The 24667-nt window shown below is 43.8% G+C and overlaps 1 protein-coding gene and 1 non-coding gene across 2 annotated transcripts in view; one reads left to right on the forward strand and one right to left on the reverse strand.

The window, feature by feature from the left end:
- The window catches only part of ITPR2 (inositol 1,4,5-trisphosphate receptor type 2), a 237638-nt gene that overhangs the window by 142731 nt on the left and 70240 nt on the right, over nucleotides 1–24667 (forward strand). Inside the window, exons 38-41 of the mRNA XM_056847486.1 lie at nucleotides 14274–14382; nucleotides 18129–18316; nucleotides 19740–19923; nucleotides 22171–22427. Of these exons, the coding sequence (XP_056703464.1) occupies nucleotides 14274–14382; nucleotides 18129–18316; nucleotides 19740–19923; nucleotides 22171–22427 (738 nt within the window). The remainder of the gene's footprint in view (nucleotides 1–14273; nucleotides 14383–18128; nucleotides 18317–19739; nucleotides 19924–22170; nucleotides 22428–24667) is intronic.
- TRNAA-UGC (transfer RNA alanine (anticodon UGC)) lies at nucleotides 8387–8458 on the reverse strand. The gene has a single exon. It is a non-coding gene; the product is annotated as a tRNA-Ala (tRNA).

Consider the following 24667-nt stretch of genomic DNA (forward strand, 5'->3'; position numbering starts at 1 on the left):
TTCAGTGGGAGGAGAACTACAGAAGTTTGTGTGCCACCACAATCACAGGGAATTCTTTATTGGATGGCTAATAAATGAACTGAATCTGATCACCTACTGGTGGAATAAGAGTGGGGAAAGAGAAAGGAGTCGGCTTGCTTTTGTAAGATATTTGTTAAAGTGTCTTATAGATCAGCTCTTAGGTTTCCTAGAATGTTGTTACCTACAGTTAGCAGTTCTTATGGCAGCCTGTCAAGGAGAACCCAGCTAATGTTTTGCTTAGGTGTTCCATCTCTGTCATTTTGTTCTGCATTGTGCCAGTGGTGGTATAATTGGGTCTCCCCCCTTTGCAAAAGATGTGCGGGTACTTCAGTGAAGATTATCAAGAGAGTCCCCTGTGTTGCTTCACAGCAAACCCATCTTGGCCCTGGGAATTCTTTTATTGTTCTCCTCCCTCCGCTTTTAAAAAAATAAAAGGTGGACAGATCAGTGAATTTTTGTTTCCCCCATGAAGAAAGACAGCTTTTCCAAAATATTCTCCAAGTAAATTCTTACAGAATATATGCTGATGATTCTTGAGAAATGCATTAAAAAACATGTTTCTGAGTAGTTCTGTTCATTAAAAGAAATCTGTTAGTTTAATTTTGTCCTTTAGGTTCTGTGCAGTTAGTCTTTTATACCCCATGCTGGCCACAAAAATTAATATATCTGAGGCAGATTGTTTGCAGCAGGACATTAAAAAGTATCTGTTCCAGCGAGGATTTATTTCCAATCTCTCACAATTTTGAAGAAAAGAAAAGAACATAGAGAGGCATAGGCTTGCCCTATTCCAGTTCCCTAACTCTGGGTTGCTCAATTTGCATATTATGCAAAGAAGCTGCTAATTATGTACAGTAATCACATTAATTTTTGTGTTATCTGCCAATTTCTTTGCATCTCCTCCTCTTATCTACACCAAAGAGTTGAAGAAGGATAATAGAGAAACGTTCCCTTCTAACCTGACTCTTTACTCTTGCCAGGATTTGCTCAGGTTCTCTTTGGAGACCACAGCAAAGCTCACTTGGGAGAGAGATAGATGGAGCAAGACCCTAGGCCCTCTAGTTTTGTTGCTAAGTGGTACATGGCTCTGCAACTACTCAAATCTGTTTTGATTCCCCCCCACATGTCTTGAACAGCTGACAGTTAAAAACTAAACATACACAAGTCTAGCGTGTAGCATTAACCTTGGTAAATGCAGATGGGAAGACCAGTTATCAGCTACAGTAAGATTTAGGGTGCTGTTCTATGCAAATTGTGTTGATTTCAGTAGGGTTTTATTTGTTTTCAGGAGGCTTGCTTTCAGAAGGACCACAGCCTTAAAATCTCATCTGAATTTACTCAGAAGTAAATCTTATTGTCTTAAACAACTCAAATACCTCCCCTCTGATATTATATCTAAGAGTTTCTCTGCCTAAACTGTGGAAAAACCACCTACTTTTTTTTTTTTTTTTTGCCAGTCTTACTCTTAATTCTTTTAGTCAGACTTTGTATTTCTGGCTCTGTTGTTAAAAGTAACAACAAAAACTTAAATTACTAAACATATATGTGTATATATATGATTGTAAACACAAAAGTATATGGATTAGAATGAATTTCATCTCTTTATGCATATTAGAAAGTTGAGCAATCATGCAAATTCAGGGTTTGTAAAGCTAACCAAATAGAGAAAAAGGAAGGAAAACAGAGATGCCATATTTGTCTTTAGCCTGGTAAGAGGAACCAATCAGACAGCAAGGAGAACGTAACAATCTTATTGGCCCCTTTAGCAACCTTCGATAGGAGCCAATCAAAAGGTAGACATTTCAATCCCCCTTCAACCTATCAGTAGAACTAGCTTAGTCAGCCAGGGAAACTGAGGAAGAGCTCTGAAGGACTTCAGAAAACAGGGACAGAGCTGAAGTCCAGATACCTACAGCAAAGGATTCCCTTAGGAGGTGGATGGAGCCCGAAAGGGGAGGAAGCTGTAGACCAGGGAGGGCTGAATAGCTGTGGAGAGAGCCAGGCCCCAGCAGCCTGATTACAGCCAATCTCAAGGGAGTCCTCAAAGGGAGCTGCTACATTGAAGTCATGGGAAGAGAAGATTCCCCTCCCTATGAGAACGCTGGCAGAAAAGGCCTCAGAAGATTGTAAATTGGAATTAATGTAGAATAAGAAGAAAGATGATTCTCTTGTATCCAGTTCTGCATTTTTCTATTGTTATCAAGTTGGTGTTCAGTATTAAAGAATACCGTTTGTTTAGATCTGAAGAGAAATGAGTTATTTTAGTTGGGAAGCAAGCACCTAAGGCCTGATTACGTTAACCAACCCTGAGGATCCTGACACTAACTAACACAAATGGTCCTTATTTTAAAATTTTTAAAAGGTCTGCTCTTCCTTGTATTCTGTTCCTTGTGTCAAGGTAAAACCCCTCAAAATCTAGCAGGATCTACACAGACGCGTCAGAATTTTCCGTGATGCATAGGTATCTTCCCCCCACACACTGGCAAAACTAGGGAGTCAAACTCCCATCCTTATGATTTTTACATCGCTTTGGCCAAAAACATATCCTTATAGCAATCTGATCTAGTTCCTTGGATTGCATGAAGCCATGAAAAAAATCTAGAAGCCAATTAAAGCTTTAGAAGAAGCCGAAATCACAGAGGGTGCTACAAATTGCTGCTGTAAGCTCAGAAGAAGCTGTTCGTGGCAACAGGAGAAGCAAAGCACTCTCTTGGGCTTCCCGTACCTGTCAAACACAGCCATGACTTACCTTGTTGACTAGGAAAAGGAAAGGCAGAATGGGCATGTTTCCACTGCACAAATTAGGCAGAGAACTGCTTTCACATTTTACCTTACGTTTCCAGATCTAGAAAACTTACAGCACGATCCTAAAGTGAGGGGAGAAGAGGGACAGAAGCCGGTGTAACCTCCATGCTGGCATTAGTGCCTCTTGCGCTGGCTAAAGTCACACTAATGTCAGCTTGGGGGCACTTATGCCAGCTATGGGGAGCCAGGTGGCAGTGCAAGCCTCGGGCGCCAGTGCAGCCTCACCAGCAGCATTTTCCTGGCACAGGGGCTCGTGCCAGTGTCAAAGGGGAAGTCCCTGTGGGCAGAGCTAATGTTGGTCAGCTCCCGAAGCCCTTTCAGCCCGGGAACACCCCTTTTTGCAGGCGCCAAGTTATGTTAGCAAAAAGGCAGGTGTAGCCCCGTGAAACTCCTCCATAGTGGGATTTTATTTGGGGGGGCTTGGGGGAATTTTATTTTATTGTGGCTTTTGCACCACTGCAAGCTGCCCAGGAGGCAACGCAGCTACGCCATTCCTGAACCCTTTGTAAGTACCCCTCCATTAGGATTGGGCTGTTAGCCTCTTGCTTTTAAGAGCAAACTAAAGCAGCGAATCTTGGCCAGTTAATGAGTCAAGTAGGCACCAAGTAGCATGTCCAAATTCTGGGAAAATCTGGCCAAATGGAGGTCATACCCCAGCACTACATCAGCAGCTGTTTCATGTGTGTCTGGACTTCACTCGTGGATGGCTATAGTAAGAATTTGCTGTATTGTTGGCTTGTGCCAAAACCACTTGGAGGTCTTTGGGAAGTTATGCTTTCATTTATTTGGTTTCCTGGTAGGTTAGAGTGTAAGGGAACACTTTTAGGTTGTCATTGTATCCTGTCCTACTTTTGAGGAACTCAGAATAGGGTTTTTAATTGCACAGTAAACCTGCGACAACATGACTTGCCTTGAGTCCCCCAGCTTTGCTTCACAGCTACACTGACATTTCTGCTTAATAGAGGAGAGTTATTCCAGAGACTTGTTAATTTGGGCACCTGTATTGGAGAAGTACTTGGAAGGGGGAGCTCCAAGAAATACCAGGGTTGTTATGGAGAGGAAGGCAATGGCAAACAATATCTGTTAGTAGGGTTTTCAAAGCAAGGGATTAACAGATGTTGCCATAAGTCGGCTGCTATTTGACAGTACTTTACACATACGCATATTGGAGAAGTACAATGTTGGCTGGCTGTGAGCCAAATATTTCCTGGTTGCTCTTTCCCTAGCCTGATATTCATGATCCACTGTGTAGACTGTTGCTGTTGTGGTACCCAGAAGACAACAGTACTGAAGAAATGGTTTCTCAGCCAGCCCACATTTACATTGTACAAATCAGAAAACAAGTCACAACAGCTCATCCTTATTTTTGTAACCCATTTGCCGCCCATTTGCTAAGCTTGTTCCTTAATGCCATGCAGTTGCTTAAAATAGTTGGTTTATGCCCCTAAACTAATGAAGTTACCATGGTAACCATCTTCCCTATCTGTGGTGCTATGTATTGGCTTCCTACACAGGGTCAGGGCTCACAGATTCTCAGTGGCTCACTCAATTTACCATGCCTTAAACATCCAACTGTCTTAATAAGAAACTAGTTTCACACACATGTTCCCATTTAATTAGTAATTTGGGCTTTTGCATTTGTCTGCCTGATACATTTGAAGCTTATGCAATTGTAAATATATCTCTTGTTCAATTTATAGGTGAAGAGTTGCATCTTACAGATATTGCTAATGTTTTGGCAGCAAGAAACTCTTATTCAACTTCCCTGTTCAAGAATAAGAACTTGCTTTTAACAGACTATCACAAGCCAACTTTTTCAGTTAGAATTTTAATGACCCTAGCCTTCATTTGGGGGCTGAATGTCCTTCCATAAGTGGCATACAGCAAAATCCAGCAGGTTTCTGAGGCTCGATCATGTCTAGATGAAAGATTTGCGTGATAAAGGGGTTATTCAAGGACAGGCAAGGATCTCTCCATCCTATTTGGCTGCTGCCCCATGTAATAACTGCACTCTCAGAAACCTGCTCTGAAACACTATCTACAGATGGCTTATATACAGAGGGGCGTGAAGGGGTGGAGTGGAGAACTAGTAGCTGAACGTTAACATGAAAGTATACAGTAGCTGTGAAAGAAGGCTCAAAGCACAAGTCCTCAGACCTTCGCAGGACTTTAATATTGTCAAAGTATACAGTGGGTCATTTCAGGTGTAATATTAAGCCTTGGTTTAATTAAGCTAGCCGAAGCGTATTGATTTTCAAAACATGGAACGCAAAACTAACTCTGGTTAGTTCAGGTATCTCATGCTGAGATACGTTGCTGGTTTATGAACCGCATTTAGACTACCTGTGGTTTTTGCATTACGTGCAAAGATGCTATCATGGCTTAATCTTGGTATTTCTGCTGCTGCTTCTATAAAACTGCTCTTGCTTTCAGTGGGCTCTTGCCTTTGGCTCTGAGTCATCCTGGCCACAGATGCCTCTCTCCGTCCTCATCTATGTCCTCTTAAAGACCCAGCAATACAGTAGGCTCCTTTCATTCACTGCTGAGGGGAAAAGACAAGCCAGTACAGCCTCAGCTATCTTAATAGCTTGCTGTTCAGGTTCGGCAGCAAACTGATTTGCGCAAACACCATAGTGGGACTTATGGAACAGAGACAATGGACTTGGGGTGGGGGGCGGCAAGGGAAAATAAGCACGGCAGTTTCTCTGTATACGATTGCCTTTTCCTTTAAGATAAGTAGATATGTTTGGGGACAGGGCAGCCATAGAGTCTGTGCTGCAATCGTACTATGAGACTATGGCAGAGAAGGGATGCTTCAGAGGGAATTTGTGTGAGTTTTTTGGGAATTGACAGCAGGGAGCTACTTTCCATGGTTTTAGTGTGGAAAGGGTTAATGTGATGGCCTGTATGCTTCCTCTGCTAGTCGGTGGGGGTGGTGCAGTTTAAAGGAGCTCCCAGCTGTTGTTCTACTACTTCAAAATGGTGGGTGACCCTGGGGCCTCTGTATCATCTTTCTGCACTGACTCCATCTTGCCCGTATGTCAAGAGACAATGGGCAGAAGCCCCAACTCTGAGAACTAAGGTAATGATGGACTTCTAAATGCTGTAGAGGAAAAGGTAGAATACTGTGGATCTTATTTTTTTATGAGCTGATTTGCTTCATGGTTTCTCAGCAAAACTCATATTTTATTGTGTGTCATTTCTCTTGGATGTATTGGCAACACAAAAGGGAGCAGCATCCTACTTGTGGGGGATTGGAACATCTGTGTGCTTGCAGCTCAGGGCATCCCTATTTAATGAGAGACAGCTGAGATATGTGGGCGGCTATATTCGCTATGAGGAGCTGCGGAAAAATCTGGTGTATATTTTTGGACTCGCATAAGCTACAGGCACACTCTGGCCGAAAACATTAGGAAGAATTTTCTAACAGATCGGTTCCCCAGTGGAACTGACTTCCTCGGGAGGTGGTAAGCTCTCCTTCCCTGGAGGTTCTTAAGCAGAGGCTAGATGGCCATCAGTCAGCAATGATGATTCTATGACCTTAGGCAGATCATCAGAGGGAGGGCATCTTGGCCATCTTCTGGGTCACTGGGGCTGTGTGGGGGAGGTAGTTGTGAATTACTCTGGGAATCACACATAGCTGTTCATTGCCATGAATTGTGAGAGCAGCAGTGGCTCATTCAGATGTCGTGGTAGCCGATTGGCCACACCCTGCTTAGCATTCAGGAACATCTCATGGGCTCATACATTCTTCCCCCTTCTTACTTACAGGTTCCCCCTTTTGTCCTGGTTTGCCATAATAATATTTTGCAAAATGGGGGGAGGAGAACCAGAACAGGCAATCTTTTTTTTAGTTCTATCCAGGTTTATCTCCTTACCATAGTTTGCAAACCCATTTTAAATCACAATTTTAAATCACGTTTATAAGAGAAATTTTGCTTTCTGTTAGCTGTAGTTCACTCATTCTAGAAGTCATGAGAAACTATAGTTACACAGAAAATCAGGAAGTGAAGACTGGTTATGTACACATGAGAAGAGAAAAAGGAGGGGGAAGTGGAGTCCGCCCATTGGAGAGTCCCAGTTGCACACGTGGTACTCACGGATCACTGTCGTTGTGGTGGTATTTCTGTAACTATTGCATTGCAACCTTGAAGATCTACTTCAAGAAAGGAAGATGGGTGTTTTGTGACATATACACAGGTGAGCTTTCACAGGCAACAGGCTTGTTCATCATACACATACAAAGCTTATGCCACAATAAATAAGTTCACAACTGCCACAATAAAGACGTTCACGGCTGCCACAGCATGGATGCTGCAAGGGTCACATACAGCAGGGAGTACTGGCTGGCCAGGTTAGGGGCAGGAGGGTCTCCTGCACCATAATGTGGACTGCACTCTGGTTTGCTTCTCCTGAGCTGATTTTTGCCTGCTTTCCAGCTCTGATTGAGGGCAAAACCACAGCAATGCAGAGGATGGGGCTGCCTATATACTGAAAGGCAGCCGAGGGCGGCTCAAACTCTGATTTGGCCAGCCCGTCACTAGTATGTCCCTTGGGGGCTGCTTGTTCTCTTCCTCTCTCCTTTTCAACTTCTTCACCTATACTGTTCGTGCAAATTATTATTTATTTTATATTAAGACATTTGGGGGGGGGTAGTAGAAGCAACTAGGGTTACGACAGTGAATGCCAGGAACATAATTTTGTTTCACATACTTGCTTTATGCAAAAACTGTATTTCCATTTTTGTAATGTATCTCTTTCTATCCATCAGATCCTATTTTGAACTTTTTTTCTTTTAAAAAGTATAAATTACAGTGTCTTTTCTCTGCCTTTGTTCTTATCTCCTTGCAACTATTGTTCAAGACAAAAGAATGGTATTAATGGGTAACAATCAGACTGTTATACTGACTCTTCAAAGCCATGCTATGTCTCTTGTGGCCATTATATGAGAATTGAGTCAGCTGAGCCCTATTTCCATTCCAAAACCATATACTGGTTAAGGGCTAGGAAAGGGATTCTGGCCACCGTGACAACCGGATCAGAAGATGTCACATTTCAAAACGTGAATAAAAGCATTCACTTGAGCACATAGCAACAGTGTGCCTTTGCTTTCACTATTGTTTATTTGTTTAACCACAGAGCAGTATTTTTCAGACTGTGATCGAGTGAAGTCTGGGATTCTATGGAAACAATGAGAAGATGGCAGGCAAGCATTCTGAAAGGCAGCTTGCAAACCATTAGGCATCCTCTTCTGAAGCTCACGGCTACTTGGGAATGTGGGATGTATTCTTGGGAGAGTTCTCAGTTCCAGAAGTGGGATGGTCAAGCCCACAGAAACAGAGTGGACCCACTAGAACTAGAATGAGAAAGACAGTTGAAACGCAGGCATCTTGTATTCCCACTACAAGCTTTGGTGGCTCAAAGTACTCACCTCATGAACACATGAAGCTGCCTTATACTGAATAAGACCCTTGGTCTATCAAAATCAGTATTGTTGACTCAGACCAACAGTGGGCCTCAGGTAGAGGTCTTTCACATCACCTACTTGCCTAGTCCCTTTACCTGGAGATGCCAGGGATTGAACCTGGGACCTTCTGCATGCAAAGCAGATGCTCTACCACTGAGCCACGCCCCCTCCCTCAGTATGAAGTCAAGCAGCAATAACCCCATGTTTCCATATGGACTAGGCTGGGCTGTCCTGTCTCTGCTAGAGAAGAAATCCCCTCCTATCCTCCTCCTCTTCCAACTCTGGGTTGGAAAAGTCATAGAGATTTGGAGGTGGAGTTTGGAGAGGAGAAGAAACCCAGCAGAGATGTGCTGCCAGAGAATCCACTCTCTGAAGCTATTGTTTTCTTCTGGGGAAGTGATCTCTTGAGCCCAGAAATCAGTTGTAATTCCAGGAGAACTCCAGGCCACACCTGGAGGCTGGCAACCCTGGCAGCTGAAGCAACAACCAGATTGCAAGCCAACGGACATGGGAAGAGAAGAACCTGCTCCCTGTCCTCCCCAACCCAATGCTTTGAATACCAGGATCTAAGTTTTACCTGCAGCACTATGAGGAATTAACTATTTCCCATGCCATTTGCCCAGTGTAAATCACACCTGCCCAAGCTGTTTTTTGTCCAATGGAGAAAAACATACATGCATCTGTATATTCTTTCCCATGGGGCAAATAGCAGCATATGAAGAAATGTGATTTATGCCTAGAAAATGGCTTTGGGGTGCGGGTTATACCTCTCTCCCAATGCCATCTCTTCTGAAAGAAGAAAGTTTGTTAACCCCTGGTGTAGGCCGTAACAGATTTTGAGGCCATCCAAATATTATTAGAATCAGAAGATTGAAAAAGCACACGCAGGGCAAAACAGCTGATATGACAGCTCCTTCTTAGATCTGAAGTGCCAAATCCCTGTGCCAGTTCACACCTTCCATCTTACTAACAACACATATGAGAATCTGTGCTGTGGCTGCAAAGTAAGACACTTAATAACAATGGTGGCTTGCAGTACTATCCTAAGGACACTGTCCTGGGAGTAAACTCTGCTGAGCACACTTGAGTAGGATTCTGAGTAGACTTGGTTAGGATAACCTAATAAACTGCATCCTGTTAATTCCTTGCAGTCAGTTTGGCAAAGAAATACTTGGGTAGTGGGCATATATATTCAATTTACAAAGTCCTCAGAAGAACACTTGCTGATTAATTGAGAGCTTAGAATAAGAAAAACAGCTGTAGTCCATAAGAATAACTTCTTATGACCAGTCCATGTAAAGTATACTTCCCCCATCTTTAAAATGTATGTCAGTTCCTGAGATACTCTTTCAAGGGGAAAAGTTCCAAAAGACTTTTGCTATAGAGTTCATTGTAAGACCCATGAAGTGATGGCGACACCTGCAAAGGAAGGCTACTTCTCTACTATTATAGCATCAGCTAGTTCATGTTCCCCCTTTTGGATTCACACCTTAACGTGGTGAGGGGGGTTTCTGTGTGTCAGGGAAGCTGAGAGCAATACCGTAAGGGGTCTAGACTCTATCAAGAGGCTAAACTCCTAGCAGGGTCACTCAAGACGGATGGTCTCAGCTGAGACACCAGGCGAAGATGTATCCACCTCCTTAAGGAATCAATGGCCACATCCGCAGAAGAGAACAGGCAGTTCCAAAGTTGATGGGGGCAGAGGAATCCTTGAAGGTTAGCTACTGGGCAGCAGCAGTAGTGGAAGGTGACACTGGTGGGGGATCTTTCGTAGACAACGGCAGTGCCACTACAGCTAACCCTGGTTAGCACTGTGCACAAAAAGGCACTGGTAAACCACTTCTGACCAACCTTTACCTTGAAAACCCTATGATAAGACAATGAGTTCATGTTCATCCCAATTGTTCTGGGTAGCTCAGCATTTGCTGCTTCCTAAATCTGTGCCTCTAATTTCCCAGTAACAAGCAATTAGCTGCGATACTTTTGCCAATATTTTTGCTGATAAATAATTGTGGAAACACTCTGATCTGGTTGGGAAGGCAGAGGCCTTGAAGGACATTGTTCTCCCCACTTTCGATGAAGTTCAACTGACACTTGCTGACTCAGTTAAAAGCCTTGGGGTCATACTGAATCCAGCTTTATTACTGGAAAAGCCAGTTAATACTCCTGTAAAAAAAAAGGCTTTCTTCCAACACAGCCTAGCCAGTAAGATGGCCCCATACCTTGAAACAAATGACCTGGTCCATCTGGATCCATGCCATAGTAACATTGAGACTAGACTACTGTAATGCACTGTACGTTGGTCTCCCCTCAAAATCAGCCTTTGAACTCCAGCTGTTCCAGAATGCCACGGCTCGACTATTCACTGGAGCTAGACAGAGCATGCATATTACTCCCATTCTGCAGACCCTTCTTTGATTGCCTTCTTTGGTTGCCTTCTAACCTTCTCCTTCTGGAGACTATAAATAATGGAAAAAAGTGTTTTCCCCTTTTTTCTTTTTCTTTTTAGTTACTAGGTTTCGAGGGGGTGTTTCTTGGGTGTTTAAAGCTCCTCTGGACTTAAACACCTTTTTAGCATGAAATGGCAACAGAGGCTTTGTGTTATTATTCTGGGGTACTGGTGTGTGTGTGTCTAGCTAGAGTAGTGCTACTTTTTGTGTTACAACCTGACACCCCAATACAACCAGTTTGTATTGGGGACCTTGCAGGACCTTGGAGAAGGTCCCAGGTTCAATCCCTGGCATCTCCTGTTAAAGGGACTAGGCGAGTAGGTGATGTGAAAGACCTTATCCTGAGACCCTGGAGAGCCGCTGCCGATCTGAGTAGACAATACTGACTTTGATGGACCAAGGGTCTGATTCAATATAAGGCAGCTTCATGTGTTCATGTGTTCAGGGGTACTGTGCCCTGGATTCCTTCTTTGGATGGAGAACTGCTTGTGTCATTTTCCAACCACCGAGGCTGTGTGCATATCACCCATCTAAAAAAGCTTCATATTCCACTGATAAGCAGTTTAATCCCTGTGCCCCCCTTCCTGTGCCAGACTGCATACCCATGAGATTTTGGAAAGAGCTCTGCCTCCTCTATGTGCACTCCTTTTGGATTGGGGTGTGTGTGTGAGCTTTGTATACATAATACCCCTTCACATAGATGGAGGGCATTGTTAGAAACCTGAGATCTGTGGAGGGTTAGTGGAAAACCTCAGCCTTGAGTCATGGAAATGACCTTCTGGGGCATGGGTCCCTATTATGCATCTCTCTCTCTTTTGGCTTTATAAATATTTCTGACCAATCTGAAATTTTATTGTGGCCACGTGCTGAGTGACTGTAAGGTCAAAAGCACTTCCTCTGAAATGATGATTTTATGGAACTTTTCAGACATATTGGGTCCCCTGGGAAGGATTTACTGTTGCATGTGATGATGCTATTTTTCAGCAAGTCCATTTTGTTGCGCCAGTGTCTGGCACATCCTGTAGCTGTGTACATATTCTAGGACAGATGACTCAGACTTTGGAGATGAAAACTGCAGTTTCTAACACATAAATTGTCCACTGAAGTATTCTGCCATGTGTGAAATATGCTGGCTTGGAATTTCATGTAAATAAATAATGTGTGCGTGCCTGTTTTCCATTATCAGTTCTGTATCCCTGTTTGGACTTGAGCTTCATGATGAGCAGGTGGACTTCAATCTGGAGAACCGGGTTTGATTCCCCACTCCTCCACAAGAGCGGCGGACACTAATCTGGTGACCCGGGTTGGTTTCCCCACTCCTACACATGAAGCCAGCTGGGTGACCTTGGGCTTGTCACAGTTCTCTTAGAGCTCTCTCAGCCCCATCTACCTCACAGGGTGTCTGTTGTGGGGAGGGGAAAGGAAGGTGATTGTAAGCCTGTTTGATTCTTCCTTAAGTAGTAGAGAAAGTTGGCATATAAAAACCAACTCTTCTTCTTTTGAAACTAATGAATGTTTCAAAATGGTTTGTGATATGACCAAAGTTGAAAATCCCACATGCTCAAAATAGTTCTTTGGATCCCGCCTCTGTTATATTTTTATCTTGGTCTCTAAGTACAGAGGATTACAGCTCACAGGTTGTTCATAAATCGAGATACATATAAAAACAACTGTGTGAAGACTAACCTCGGGCAGCAGTTAGCAATATAGATGTCTTCTGTGCCTCTGAGGAATACTTCCTATGGGAGCACTGTGCATTACATGGAACCAGCAACAATTTCTTTCATGTGTATATTTCATTTTCATTTCATTAAGTATGGTTTTATCCCACAAAGAGTTCAGGATGTCATATGTCATTCTCCCCTCTCCCACTTTATCTCACAACAATCCGGTGGGGGAGACTGAATGGCCCAAAGTCACCCAACAAACTTCCATATAAGAGTGAGGATTTGAGCTGGGGTCTTCCAGGTGCTAGTCCAACATGCTTAGTGCTATACTATACTGGCCATCTGTGGTGAGAAAAAAATTACCTTTCAGAGATTACTCCCCACCCCCTGCAAAAAAAAGGGAGACCCGGATGTGCAAGACATTGGCTTCATGCTTTCTCACAAATGTGCAAAGCCATATACTGCATTATCATTATGGAATGGCACATACACATGTGGCACTATGATTTGATCCATTATAACCAAACCCTCACATCCATGGCTAATGATCATTCCTAATGGCAGGATAGCCAAGAAAGAGTAGTCTACTTAGAGATGCTGGTATCCTATCACAGTTTGTGCAGCACGGTTGTTTTTTAGTTTAAGGGAAACGTCATGGAGTGGGTTAGAGGAAGGGCCCCTCCCATCAGAGCAGGGCACCTTGGGCTACAGGAAGGCTTCAACCATTGCCAGTCAGACTGCTAGGATACAAGCCAGAGTATTCTTGACATTAGGATATGCACTTACATGTGTAATGGTTGAATTATATATTGAGGCACAAATATAAAAACATATGTAGAGCCTGCTGGATTAGACTAGTGGTCCATCTAGTCCAGCATCCTGTCTTACACAGTGGCCAGCCAGTTACTATGGAGGCCAGTAATGGGGCATCGAGGCTGAGGCCTTCTCCTGACGTTGCATCTTGGCACTGATATCCAGAGGTTTGCTACCTCGGAAGATGGAGACTCCCTTCAGTCACCATGGTTAGTAGCCATTGATGGATTTTGGCTCCATACATCACAGACAGTCAGAAGTTATTTGTTACGGTTTTATTAACAGATGAATGATCAGACTTGGGCTGGTGTGTTCAATGCTGGAATGTGAGGATTTCCTTCTCATTAGGTTGGATTTCTCAGGGCAATTCACAGCAGTTGCTCCCTCTCCCCATGAAAACATTTCAGTGTCTGCATCTTAGATTCTCCGTTGTTTGCGCAAATGTGATTCCCTTAACATTAGATGGAAAGAGAAGCTGAAACCGTGCAATAAAAATGTGTTAGGTGAAGTGGCAGCTCCTGCGAATCACACTCAACTTGCCCAATCTATTGATCCCAAGTGAACTCTGTTACGCACACAAAGTGCGTAAGCAAAGGCTTACCCATATGGAGGGCAGATCAGCGCACGATGCATGTCAGGGTTGCACTTCTGCTGTTTTCTAAATAAATGTAATAGGCAGAAGAAACCTGCCTATGTCTGCTATCAATACAGGCCGTCATAGAATCATAGAGTTGGAAGGGACCACCAGGGTCATCTAGTCCAACCCCCTGCACAATGCAGGAAATTAACAACTACCTCCCTCCCACATCCCCAGTGACCCCAATCCTCCCCCCGCCATGCAGGATCCCACAATCAAAGAACTCCCGACAGATGGCCATCCAGCCTCTGCTTAAAGACCTCCAAAGACGGGGACTCCACCACCCTCCGAGGCAGCGCATTCTTCTTTTTCTGAACCTGCCCCCCAAATTATAGGATGATGGATTTATTCTCTGACAAAGATCAAAAAGAAAACAATGGCTTCTGTTCACACTGTTTTCTGCCTTCTTTTTAAAGGGCAGCAACCTGAGGAAGATACTGCTAAATCGCTATTTTAAAGGTGACCATGGAAGCAGCATCAGTGGCCCAGTGTCCAGCAGCTACGGCAAAACAGCACAAGGGGGAGGTAAATTAAAAAAACCTTCTTTAAGACGAATGGATTGGATGTGACTGCTCTTTCTGGCAAGGACCAGGGGCATCTCTTTCAGCCAAGGGGAAATGCAGTTAGGCTGGCTTGAGTCCAGCATGTTGAAGCCTTGTGGATGTATGCTTCATGCATCTGACCAAGTGAGCGCTGACTTACCAAAGCTTCTACCAGAATAAATTATGTTCATCTTCAGAAGTACCACTAGATGGTCTGTGACTTACCCCTTGAAATCACTGGGACATGCAGGTCAATCCAATGTGCTGGCTCAGAAGTAAGTCCCAGATTATTCAGCTGACCAACTTGTAAGTAAGTAGGTATAGGATTGGCACTTGATTTGGCTTGAACGTACCCAGTGTCAGCTGATTTCAGAGTCTCACTAAGGCTGTGTGTGCTTTGCACTAAAGGATTTACAAATTAATGTGCACTTACAGCCAGTTATTTCAGTGGGCTGAATTAACTCTGCAAAGGATTGCCCTGTAAACGTACTAGTTAGGTAAAAGGTAAAGGTCCCCTGTGCAAGCACCGGGTCATTCCTGACCCATGGGGTGACATCACATCCCCATGTTTACTAGGCAGACTGTGTTTATGGGGTGGTTTGCCAGTGCCTTCCCCAGTCATCTTCCCTTTACCCCCAGCAAGCTGGGTACTCATTTTACCGATCTCGGAAGGATGGAAGGCTGAGTCAACATTGAGCCGGCTACCGGAAACCGACTTCCATCAAGATCGAACTCAGGTTGTGAGCAGACCTTGGACTGCAGTACTGCAACTTACCACTCTGCGCCATGGGGCTCTTAAACGTACTATATAGTGTACCATTAAATAATGTAAATATATCTATGGAACAAAATATGGCACAAAGACAAACCTGGTTTTGGTGGCCAGTTAGTAGATTTGCATGTTCTCATAGTGTCTGTGCAACCTCGTGTGGATTCTGCAGTGGCCCAGAACACAAGTCCAGAAAGTTCTGGTGCTCCAGCCAAAGAAGAGTTCTTCAAATCTCCTCCCTGGGGGAAGGATAATGCCCTATCTCATATGCCTTGAGGGGATGTGTGAGGGCCTTCTCTCTCAGTCCTGTTCTGATCTCCGAACAGTAAACTAGCTAAGGGAGGGTACTGTAGAGACTTCCATCTCTTGTCAGGTACTTCTTCATGCATTTATTTTATTTTTTTATATCCCGCTTTTTTACCTTTTGCCTCGAAGCGGCTTTTAGCAGATCATCCTCCCCTCCTCCATTTTCCCACAACAACAGCCTTGTCAGGTAAGCTGGGATGAGAGAAACTGTGACGGGCCCAAGGTCATCCCGAAAAGGCTTCCATGGCAGAGGCAGTGGATTCGAACCCCGGTCTCCCAGGATCCTATTCCGCCGATCTATCCAGCATGGTGTAGTGGTTAAGAGTGGTGGTTTGGAGTGGTGGAGTCTGATCTGGAGAACCAGGTTTGATTCCCCACTTTTCCACATGAGTGGCAGAGACTAATCTGGTGAACTGGATTTGTTTCCCTGCTCCTACACACGAAGCCAGCTGGGTGACCTTGGGCTAGTCACACTCTCTCAGCTTCACCTACCTCACAGGGTGTCTGTTGTGGGGAGGGGAAGGGAAAGTGATTGTAAGCCGGTTTGAGTCTCCCTTAAGCGGTAGAGAAAGTCAGCATATAAAAACCAACCTCCTCCTCCTCCTCCTCCTCTCCCCCACTACACCACACTGGCTCTCAGCTTTTAAGGCTAAGGAGACAAGGGGGACATGATGATGTTTCAAATAATAGCCACAAGAATTTCTACTTCTGTTGATTCATCAGAAGCGGTGTCTGTTTCCTATCTCCCCAAATATAAAGACTGTGTCCATTTTTATTATTATTAAAATTTTATTGGTTTTTATAATAGAAATTTTCCATAATAACTAAGAACATATAAACATTACAAAGAGAGAAAAAAGATAAAGGAAATTTCTTTGACTTCCCCATCACCTCTGTCCGCCTCTTAATAAAGTATTTTTATCCCAACGTAATATGGTCTGATCTTAAACTCATTTAAGTTTCATTTAACTTTCATATAACATACTCTATTGATATAAATGGTTATAATTCTTAATATTAATAGTGTCATCTAGATCAGATTAAAAGGTATTCTTCCATTTTTCCCAGTTTTAATTCATATTCACAATATTTCATCCAAGCCTCCCATTCCCCCATAAATCGAACATTGTCTTTTTGATTTAGAGTAGCTGTAAGTTTTGCCATTTCCACCAGTTCAAACATTTTCATAATCCAGTCTTTTTTCCCAGGAATATCTGCCCCAAGACTGTGTCCATTTCTTGACTCCTTAGCAGGCTTACGGGAAATCAGCCCTGTTTTAAAAGTGCTATGACTGTGGAGGAAGGCTCTCAGTCTCTGATGGCCCCGGACTCTGCTCTGTTGTATTTCACAGAGAGTTGTGAATTTGACTTCAGCTCTCATTTGTGCCAAATTTGTGAGTCTCTTGACACTGGTCGGGGGAGAGGCAAGGAGATCTCTTGGGCATGGAAGTACCTGCTTCTTGACCCCTGGGAACCTTCATTCAATCACAACTGTGCATTGTGAGGTTTTCTTGGCATTTTATCACGCATGCACTTTCAAGTTTGTCTGTGCGGCTACAAGAACTAGAAGCCTTGGATCCAATCTGGCAGTTCTTGAGTTCTTACTGATTTTTAATAGGGCTGAGTGGCAACCAATTTGTTTGTATCTCGTGGTGCCCACTTTCTCTTTTTTAATGAAAGGTAAGATCCCCAGAAGCTGAACACTGACCCAGTACCAAAATTCGTTTGGACTTTACCGTGGAATTCAAGGGCAGCCTGGCCTTACCTCTAGCCTCAGAGATGTTGGCCTTGGTCAAAATATCTTCCTTAAAGTCAAATTGTCAACTTGGCACCATCTACATGTAAAATGTATTGTATTTAGTGTTTCTTTTAAATGTATTTATATATATAAGATGTAAGCTGCCCTGAGCCCGGCCTTACAGGGGAGGGGAGGGTATAAATAAAACTTCTATTCCATTCCATTCTGTGAAAGTTCACACTTTAGGCTTGCAGGTGGTTGATCTCGTTTGCTTGGGAACTGGCTGCCAATTTCACACAAACTAGTGCCTGCTGGTTGCTAACATTCTCACAGTTCATGCTGGTTGAGGGCAATCTTGGCCTGATCCAGTAAGTTCTTAAGGTTAAACTTAAGAAGTGCCTTTCTGGATCATGTCAAGGTCAATCTTATTCAGTATTCTTTGCTAGAATGCCAGTAGTCAGCAGGTATGAATTGGTCTCTACTCTGCATGTAGCAAGACTGTATTTTCAGGATCACTTAAGGCTTTGATAGCTATGTCTTGCAGCTGTGACAAGTACCTGAATATGCACTCTTGCTTGAAAAATGTAAATGCACTGTTGGAGCCTGGGTGTTCTAGTAAAATAAGAACAGTAGATTGTGCAGTACTGAAGTCAGCCGCCCCCTATGGTAGGATTCTTCTCCTGTTGAGTCACTTCACATGTTTTTGAGTTGACCCTGGCTCACATTTGAGCCTACTGGTTGTTGTTTTTCTACTTCCATGTTAAAAGTGGTACTCTTTTTCATAAGTATGACCACATATGTGATTGCAAAATTCTAAGAGCAGGAAAATCAGGAAACAGTACATAAGTGTGGATGAGTTTATTTCATCACTTTCCTTTTTTTAAAAAAATCTAATTGTTGACTTGCATTTATTCCAGGTAGCTTTTCAGGACAAGATCCAGATAAGTCTGGTGTGTCGATGCATGATATCCAGTGCCTTCTGGATAAAGAAGGAGCATCAGAACTTGTCACAGATGTCATAGTTAGTACCAAAAATGATAGAATATTCTCAGAAGCCATCTTGCTTGGCATTGCTTTGCTGGAAGGTGGAAACACGCAGATCCAGGTACTTATTTGGTGCTGCTTTATTGTTATGTATCTAGATTAATATTGTTATTAATCTTTATTGTTATGTATCTAGATTAATATTCTTAACTACGATAGCACTCTCATGGTTTATTTAGACCAATGTATACATGGGAATGGGTGTGGAGTATTTTCTGCTGTGGAGTGAGCTCAGATTCACCTCCTTCTTGCTCCTAAAACACCAGACGTATTTGCCTCCAAATCCCACACTGATGTCTTCTCCTTCCTCGTCTCTTCCTACCTTACTTTAAGTAGGTGCCATGCCAGCTTGACCAGTTAAATGTTTGTGGCATTATTTTTAAGACCCATTTTCTTAAACTGGAAAAACTGTTCTGGTGAGAGGATCAGCCAACCATTGCTTCACATAGCCGACTTCTACTGAAAACTGAAATTGTCTCCTGAGTTAGATCTACAGGAAAGATTTAGGTCTGACCAGAACAGCATGAGTACAGTTCCACAGTGGCGTGACCACTCAAATTATGTATTTCTGCAGGCACCCTTCAAGTTGCCTGTGTTTTTTTCCAGAGTTTGAGTTCGGTCGCGTTCTGAAGGAAGCGGTACTTGCTATATGTGTTACTCTTAAGAAAGAGTCCGGTGTGAACCAGAAATAATTTGGTCTGAACTTGCTATAGCTGCCATCAGAAAAGATCTTGGGATATGGTAGAAAGTTCAATGGAAGCTCATTGGGCTGAAGCAACAGAAAAAGTTGCAGGCCACGTATATCAACAGATGTTAAACATGATGGTAAATGGTACTTCCATGAGTAGAGGTGGCAAACTCTGATGCTGGCGGACAAGCAGCAGGATGAAGCCATGATGAACATCTAAAGGCACCTGGCTGCTGCTAGAAACAGAACACTATCCTAGATTAACCTTGGTCTGATCCAGAAAGATATTTCTTACATTCTCAGTGCCATCGGCAGGATTTGTGTACCACAACAAATGACCAGGATGTCAGACTTGCAGTTTTGCTCATCCATTTGGCTTGGATCCTATGAACGAATTCCATGTGTGCAACTTAGTCTTCGCTGCAGAGTGTGCTTCCTCTTTCACTAAAAGTTTAATTCATGCAAAGGCCCATTGAAAACTGCTGGTCTTGCACAAACAGAAGTTTTAACGGAATGGGAACACTGCTCTGTGGCATGCATGAACTCGTTCACAGGATCCAAGCCTCGGTGGCCAGTGGCGAGTAACATTTCCTTCTTGTAACCATGACAGCCATTCTGGAAACTCGGCTCAGTGCCATGCAGACCTTGATATTCTTTTCTTTGTCTTTGATTCAGGAAATAGACATCTCCTCCTCCAGTCTTTTGCAAGGTTGCAATGTGCTGTGTGCATATTTAGTATGACGATAGGCATGATTATCCCTTTATTAATGTACTGGTACCCAACATTTTGTTCCAGTATTCCTTTTATCAGCAACTGAATGAGCAAAAAAAGTCTGAGAAGTTTTTTAAAGTCCTCTATGATCGAATGAAGACAGCCCAGCAGGAAATCCGATCAACAGTATCAGTGAACACTGTAGATCTGGGGACCAAAAAGAAGGATGAGGACAATGATGTGACAGTCTCGCTTCCAAAAAAGAGAGGTAAAGAAGACAAGAGGATGTGCTCTATCTGGTATATTCATTTCATTGCAGATGCCAAATGTCTCAAAAGAGAACAGTTTGTTAAAGCGGGGGGGGGGGGACAGAATGAAAGATAAATAGCACTTTCACAATTTGGTGGGTCTGTGGCAGTTTCCTCATCTGCACATTGAAATGTATGTTCAACTCTTTGTGTGCCACCTTCCTCCCCGTTATCAGGCATGCAGGGTGGAACACAATGGAAGTGTAAACATAACGTGTACAACAACACGTAATGACACTCAAGGAAAATGAATTGTTACACACCCCAGAACAGAATAACATACAAATGTCCTAGGCATCCAGGCATGTTCCTGTGGGGAGGAGCAGATCTTCAGGTGCCTTGGCCCTAGGCAGTTGAAGGCTTTGCCGTTCAATACAGGCACCTTGAACTGGGCCCAAAAAACCATCTGGTAGTTATCTGAGGTGACTGAGGGTCACCATCTGCCCCTGTATGTACCTGCCTGTCAGCTGGGATTTTCTTTAGAAGTCTGGCTCTCCCTCCCTCCTTTTTCTGATGTGAGGCGGGTCATCTCGAGAAGCATGGCCTTTTCTGCCATGCTGCCCCAATTGTGGTGCAGCTTCCTTATAGCTATTTGCCTGGTGCTAAGCCTGCTGAGTTTTTGGTACCAGGTGAAGACATACTTAGTCTCCCAGGCCTGTTAACTGATTTTCTTTACCCTCTTCCACCTTCAAGAACTGCTGGCCTGTTTTTCTCTCTGTTTTGTTTGCATCGTTTGCTACTCATCTGTAGCTCATAAACTGACACTACTTTGTGCTGTCTTAATAGTGCTTTTACTAGATCTGCAGTTTTTACTGATGTTAATGTTTTAACTTTTCTCCTTGTTTTGACTGTTTAATGAACATTTATTTTTTTATTGTGTTCTGTTGTTTTATGCTGGATCCATTGTCAGCCACCCTAGCGGAACCTCTTGGTTGAGGGGTGAGGTAAAAATGTTTACATTAATAATGAAGAAGTTGTTGCACTCAGTTTAGCCTGTTGCTAGCATAATCGGTGCTAAAGATCTCCAACGCTTTATTGGATTAATTCCCTTCTTCATCCCATCAGGATGTGGCTTGCCTAGGTCAGGCCTCAAGGCATGTATCACCTTTGACCGCAGATGATGTTTGATTGCTTCCTCAGGAAACAGAAATTCCTGGGCTTAGAAAAACAGCATGTCTGCGTGGAAAGACTTGGCTAGACATGTAGTCTTTACCAACCTTTTTAATGTACAGAAAGGGTATCTTTTCCCTCTCAATATGGGGAGAGTATGCAGTCTCACTGTCTCAAGTGGTACAGCCAAGAAACAGTTCCAGTGCCGGATTTATGTATAAGATAAACAAGCTATAGCTTAGGGCCCCACTCTCTTGGGCCCCCCCACAAAATTTAAAGGAAAAAAAACTGGATGTACATTTCCAAAATATAAGATAAAAACAAATAAAATAAAACCTACATACAGCAACAGTGTTTTGTGTTGTGTAGGCTCCTATGATGTAAGTAATGGGCCCCGCCTGCTAGCCTGCTCCCTAAAATATCCCTGGTTTGCTCATTTCTATATATAGGGTGCTCATTTCTATATATAGCATATATTCAACACAAAAAACAGCGACAATTTGTTGTTGACAAAGGACAGCTGGACATATAAAGGGCCCCATTACCTTCAATAGCTTAGGGCCTCATCAAACCTAAATCCGGCCCTGAACAGTTCTACTGCATCGTGACCTCTCTTGTATTCTGTGAAGAACCATGCATCTTGATGGTGCTATGGTGATCATCAGTAATAATGATATTAAATAATCCATTTGTCTAGGTCAGGCTTTATACTGTTTCGTCTAAATGTCTCTCTGCACTGTGGCCTTTCTGAACAGTCACACTGGTAACCAAGTGGATCCTGGTGGATGGTTGGTCAACTGATTTATTGATATACCATTCACCCAAGTCCACCATACAAGACTTGACAAGTGCACTTTACATTCTAACCATCCAAAGAAAATATCTGCCTGTATGGTTTGCATGGTTTAGGCATGGCATGGTTTGCAAGATCTCAGCAGTTTGGGGCCAAGAAGCATTTATTTCCAAAGAGTTCCGTAATCTCCCTCATTCCCACAACTGAGTTAGTGGGCTTCCTAGCTTGGACAATATTTAGTTGCACCCTTTCTTCCTCCTCTTCCCCCATTTACATTTGATTTGTCTCCTGTCTTACCCCACAGTGAGAGACTCAAATCTTCACCTGAAAGAAGGAATGAAGGGACAATTAACAGAAGCCTCGACAGCAACCTCCAAAGCTTACTGCATGTACCGCAGAGAAATGGACCCTGAAATAGATCTGATGAGTCTGGGAACAGATGCAGCGAATGCAGAAGAAAAGTCTTCCGAGGAGATAACTATGAGTCCTGCCATTGTAATCATGCAGCCAATCCTGAGGTTCCTTCAGTTGTTGTGTGAGAATCACAATCGGGAACTCCAGGTATGTTCTTGCTTTTTACTCCTAACACTGCAAACAGAACAGCAGCCAAAAAGGATTAATCAGAGAAAAAGTATCTGAATTTCCTTCTAGGAGCAGGTTCAAAAACTCACGAGAGAGATTTGAAGGGACAGAACTACCTTCAGTGCTGGTGTTCTTCCCATATATTCTTGCGTAGATCTTGAATAAAAAACCCAATTTTGAATACAAGCATGTCAGTAGATTTCCATATTCAACAGATGTATGAACATTAACCTACTGAGGTTAGGTGGGGGGCAACCTGAGAGAGGGTTGCCTCAGCTGTGGCACCAAAATTATGGAAATCCTTCCCCAGGGTTTTTTTTCCTGTCCCCTCTGTCACTGCCTTCCGCCAATAGGTGAAGACTTTTTTTTTGTTTCATCTGATGTTCCCCCAATAATACTTTCTTCCTGCCCTATGTTTTAATTCAGCAGTCCATAACCTTTTTGAGCCTGTGGGCACCTTTGAAATTTGAATACAGGGTGATGGACGTACAGGCAAAATGGCTGCCACAGGAGGTGGAGCCAATCACAAAATGGCCACTGCAGGAGGTGGAGCCACACACAGAGGATGCCCAGGAGATAAGAGTAGTAATTTTTAAAGAATACACTGAGGGAGAGGAGTGTGTGTGAGAGAATAAAACCAATGCTGTTTTGTGAGCTGCCACCAAAGCAATGCTGTTTTATTTTGCACTGCCAATCTGATCTCCCCTGGCCAGTCAGAAGCCCTTCTGGGCAAGAACCCCATCCACTTTCTAAAAATACTTGGTGGGCACCAGGAAAGGTGCCGGCAGGGGCCACGGTGCCCGACGTCTGCCTAGCTCAGTATCCTCTGCTCTGATAGGCTTCACTCTCCAAGGATTCAGACAGTGGCTGGCCTTTCCCCAGCCTGGTCCCTCCCTTTGACTGACGATACTGGTGAAATGATTTTGGCTCAAGGCCAGTCCAAGGTATTTGCTCACCCCAAGCAAAGTACACCCATCACCACCTGGACCTGGCTTGTCTTGAACCTGGCTTGTGGCAGTGCAGGTGTGGGAATGATGCCACTCGCCTCTTCTGCTGCGGGCGATGGCTGATGGTGAGCTTCATCGTGCTGCCCCAAGCATTCATTTGGATGGCTTGGCCAGCGAACCAGCCCTGGCATGGGTCTTCCTGCATGCTCTGCTGCTGAACCTAGGCTCAAAAGTTGCCTTGGGTGCTAAGGTCCAGAATCCATTTCACAGATGCTCAAAGACAGCCTGGGTAAAAAACGTGCTCCTTTTCTCTGACTGCAGATGCGCATTGTATGCATGTCTTTAGGGCTGCCAACACATGCTCATTGATATAGCAGCAACTGGCCTTAAACTCAGTGGGACATCCTTCCATGCTTAGGCCCGAACAGTGCCAGCTGAAGATACTTGTTGCCTGAGGCCATCCTTATTGCCGTCCCTCTGCCTTACCCTCCGTTGTCTCCCCCTCCTCTGGCTCCTCCAGGAGCCAAGCAGCCAATCCTCCTTTAAAAGCAGGACTTCCCCATGTGGGGAAGCTTACAGGTGGGGCCTGCTGATCTCCTGAAATTACAGCCGATCTCCATATAAACCATTTCTCTTGGAGAAACTGGTTGTTTTGGAGGGTGGACCCTATGACATTATACTTTGTTGAAGTCTTTCCCTTCCCCAAACTCAGCCCACCCTAGACTCCACCCCAAATCTCCAAGAATTTCCCAACCCAGAGCTGGCAACCCTGCCCATGAGACATTATTTTCTTTTGTGAGAGCCTCGCCCTCATTTTGGTTGACCTGGCAAAAAAAAAAAAAAACCATTAGCATGTGTGCTTTGTTGCACTGTTGTAAAAGTGGGCTGGAGAAGAAACAGGAGGAGGGTTATCTGCTGCAGCCCTCAGGGGCAGAGGTGGCAGGCAGGTGAGATGGGTGGCAGGCAGGACACCTAGATCACCTGACTTATTTATTTATTTACTAATTTTATACCCCACCTTTCTCCTCAATGGGACCCAGAGCGGCTCCTCCATTTTATCCTCACAGCAACCCTGTGAGGTAGGTCAGGCTGAGACCATGTGACTGTCCCAAGGTCACCCAGCAAGCTTCCATGGCAGGGCAGGAATTCAAACCTGGATGGCATAGATCCTAGTCTGGCAATCTCAATACAGTGCATGTTGGATGCAGGATGCAAATTTATTTAAAAGTGATTTAAAAGTTCAACAATGAATGAGTGGTTTTGCAGCCAGTG

Source organism: Euleptes europaea, chromosome 3 (genome assembly GCF_029931775.1).
Source record: "Euleptes europaea isolate rEulEur1 chromosome 3, rEulEur1.hap1, whole genome shotgun sequence".
Lineage (NCBI taxonomy): Eukaryota > Metazoa > Chordata > Lepidosauria > Squamata > Sphaerodactylidae > Euleptes > Euleptes europaea.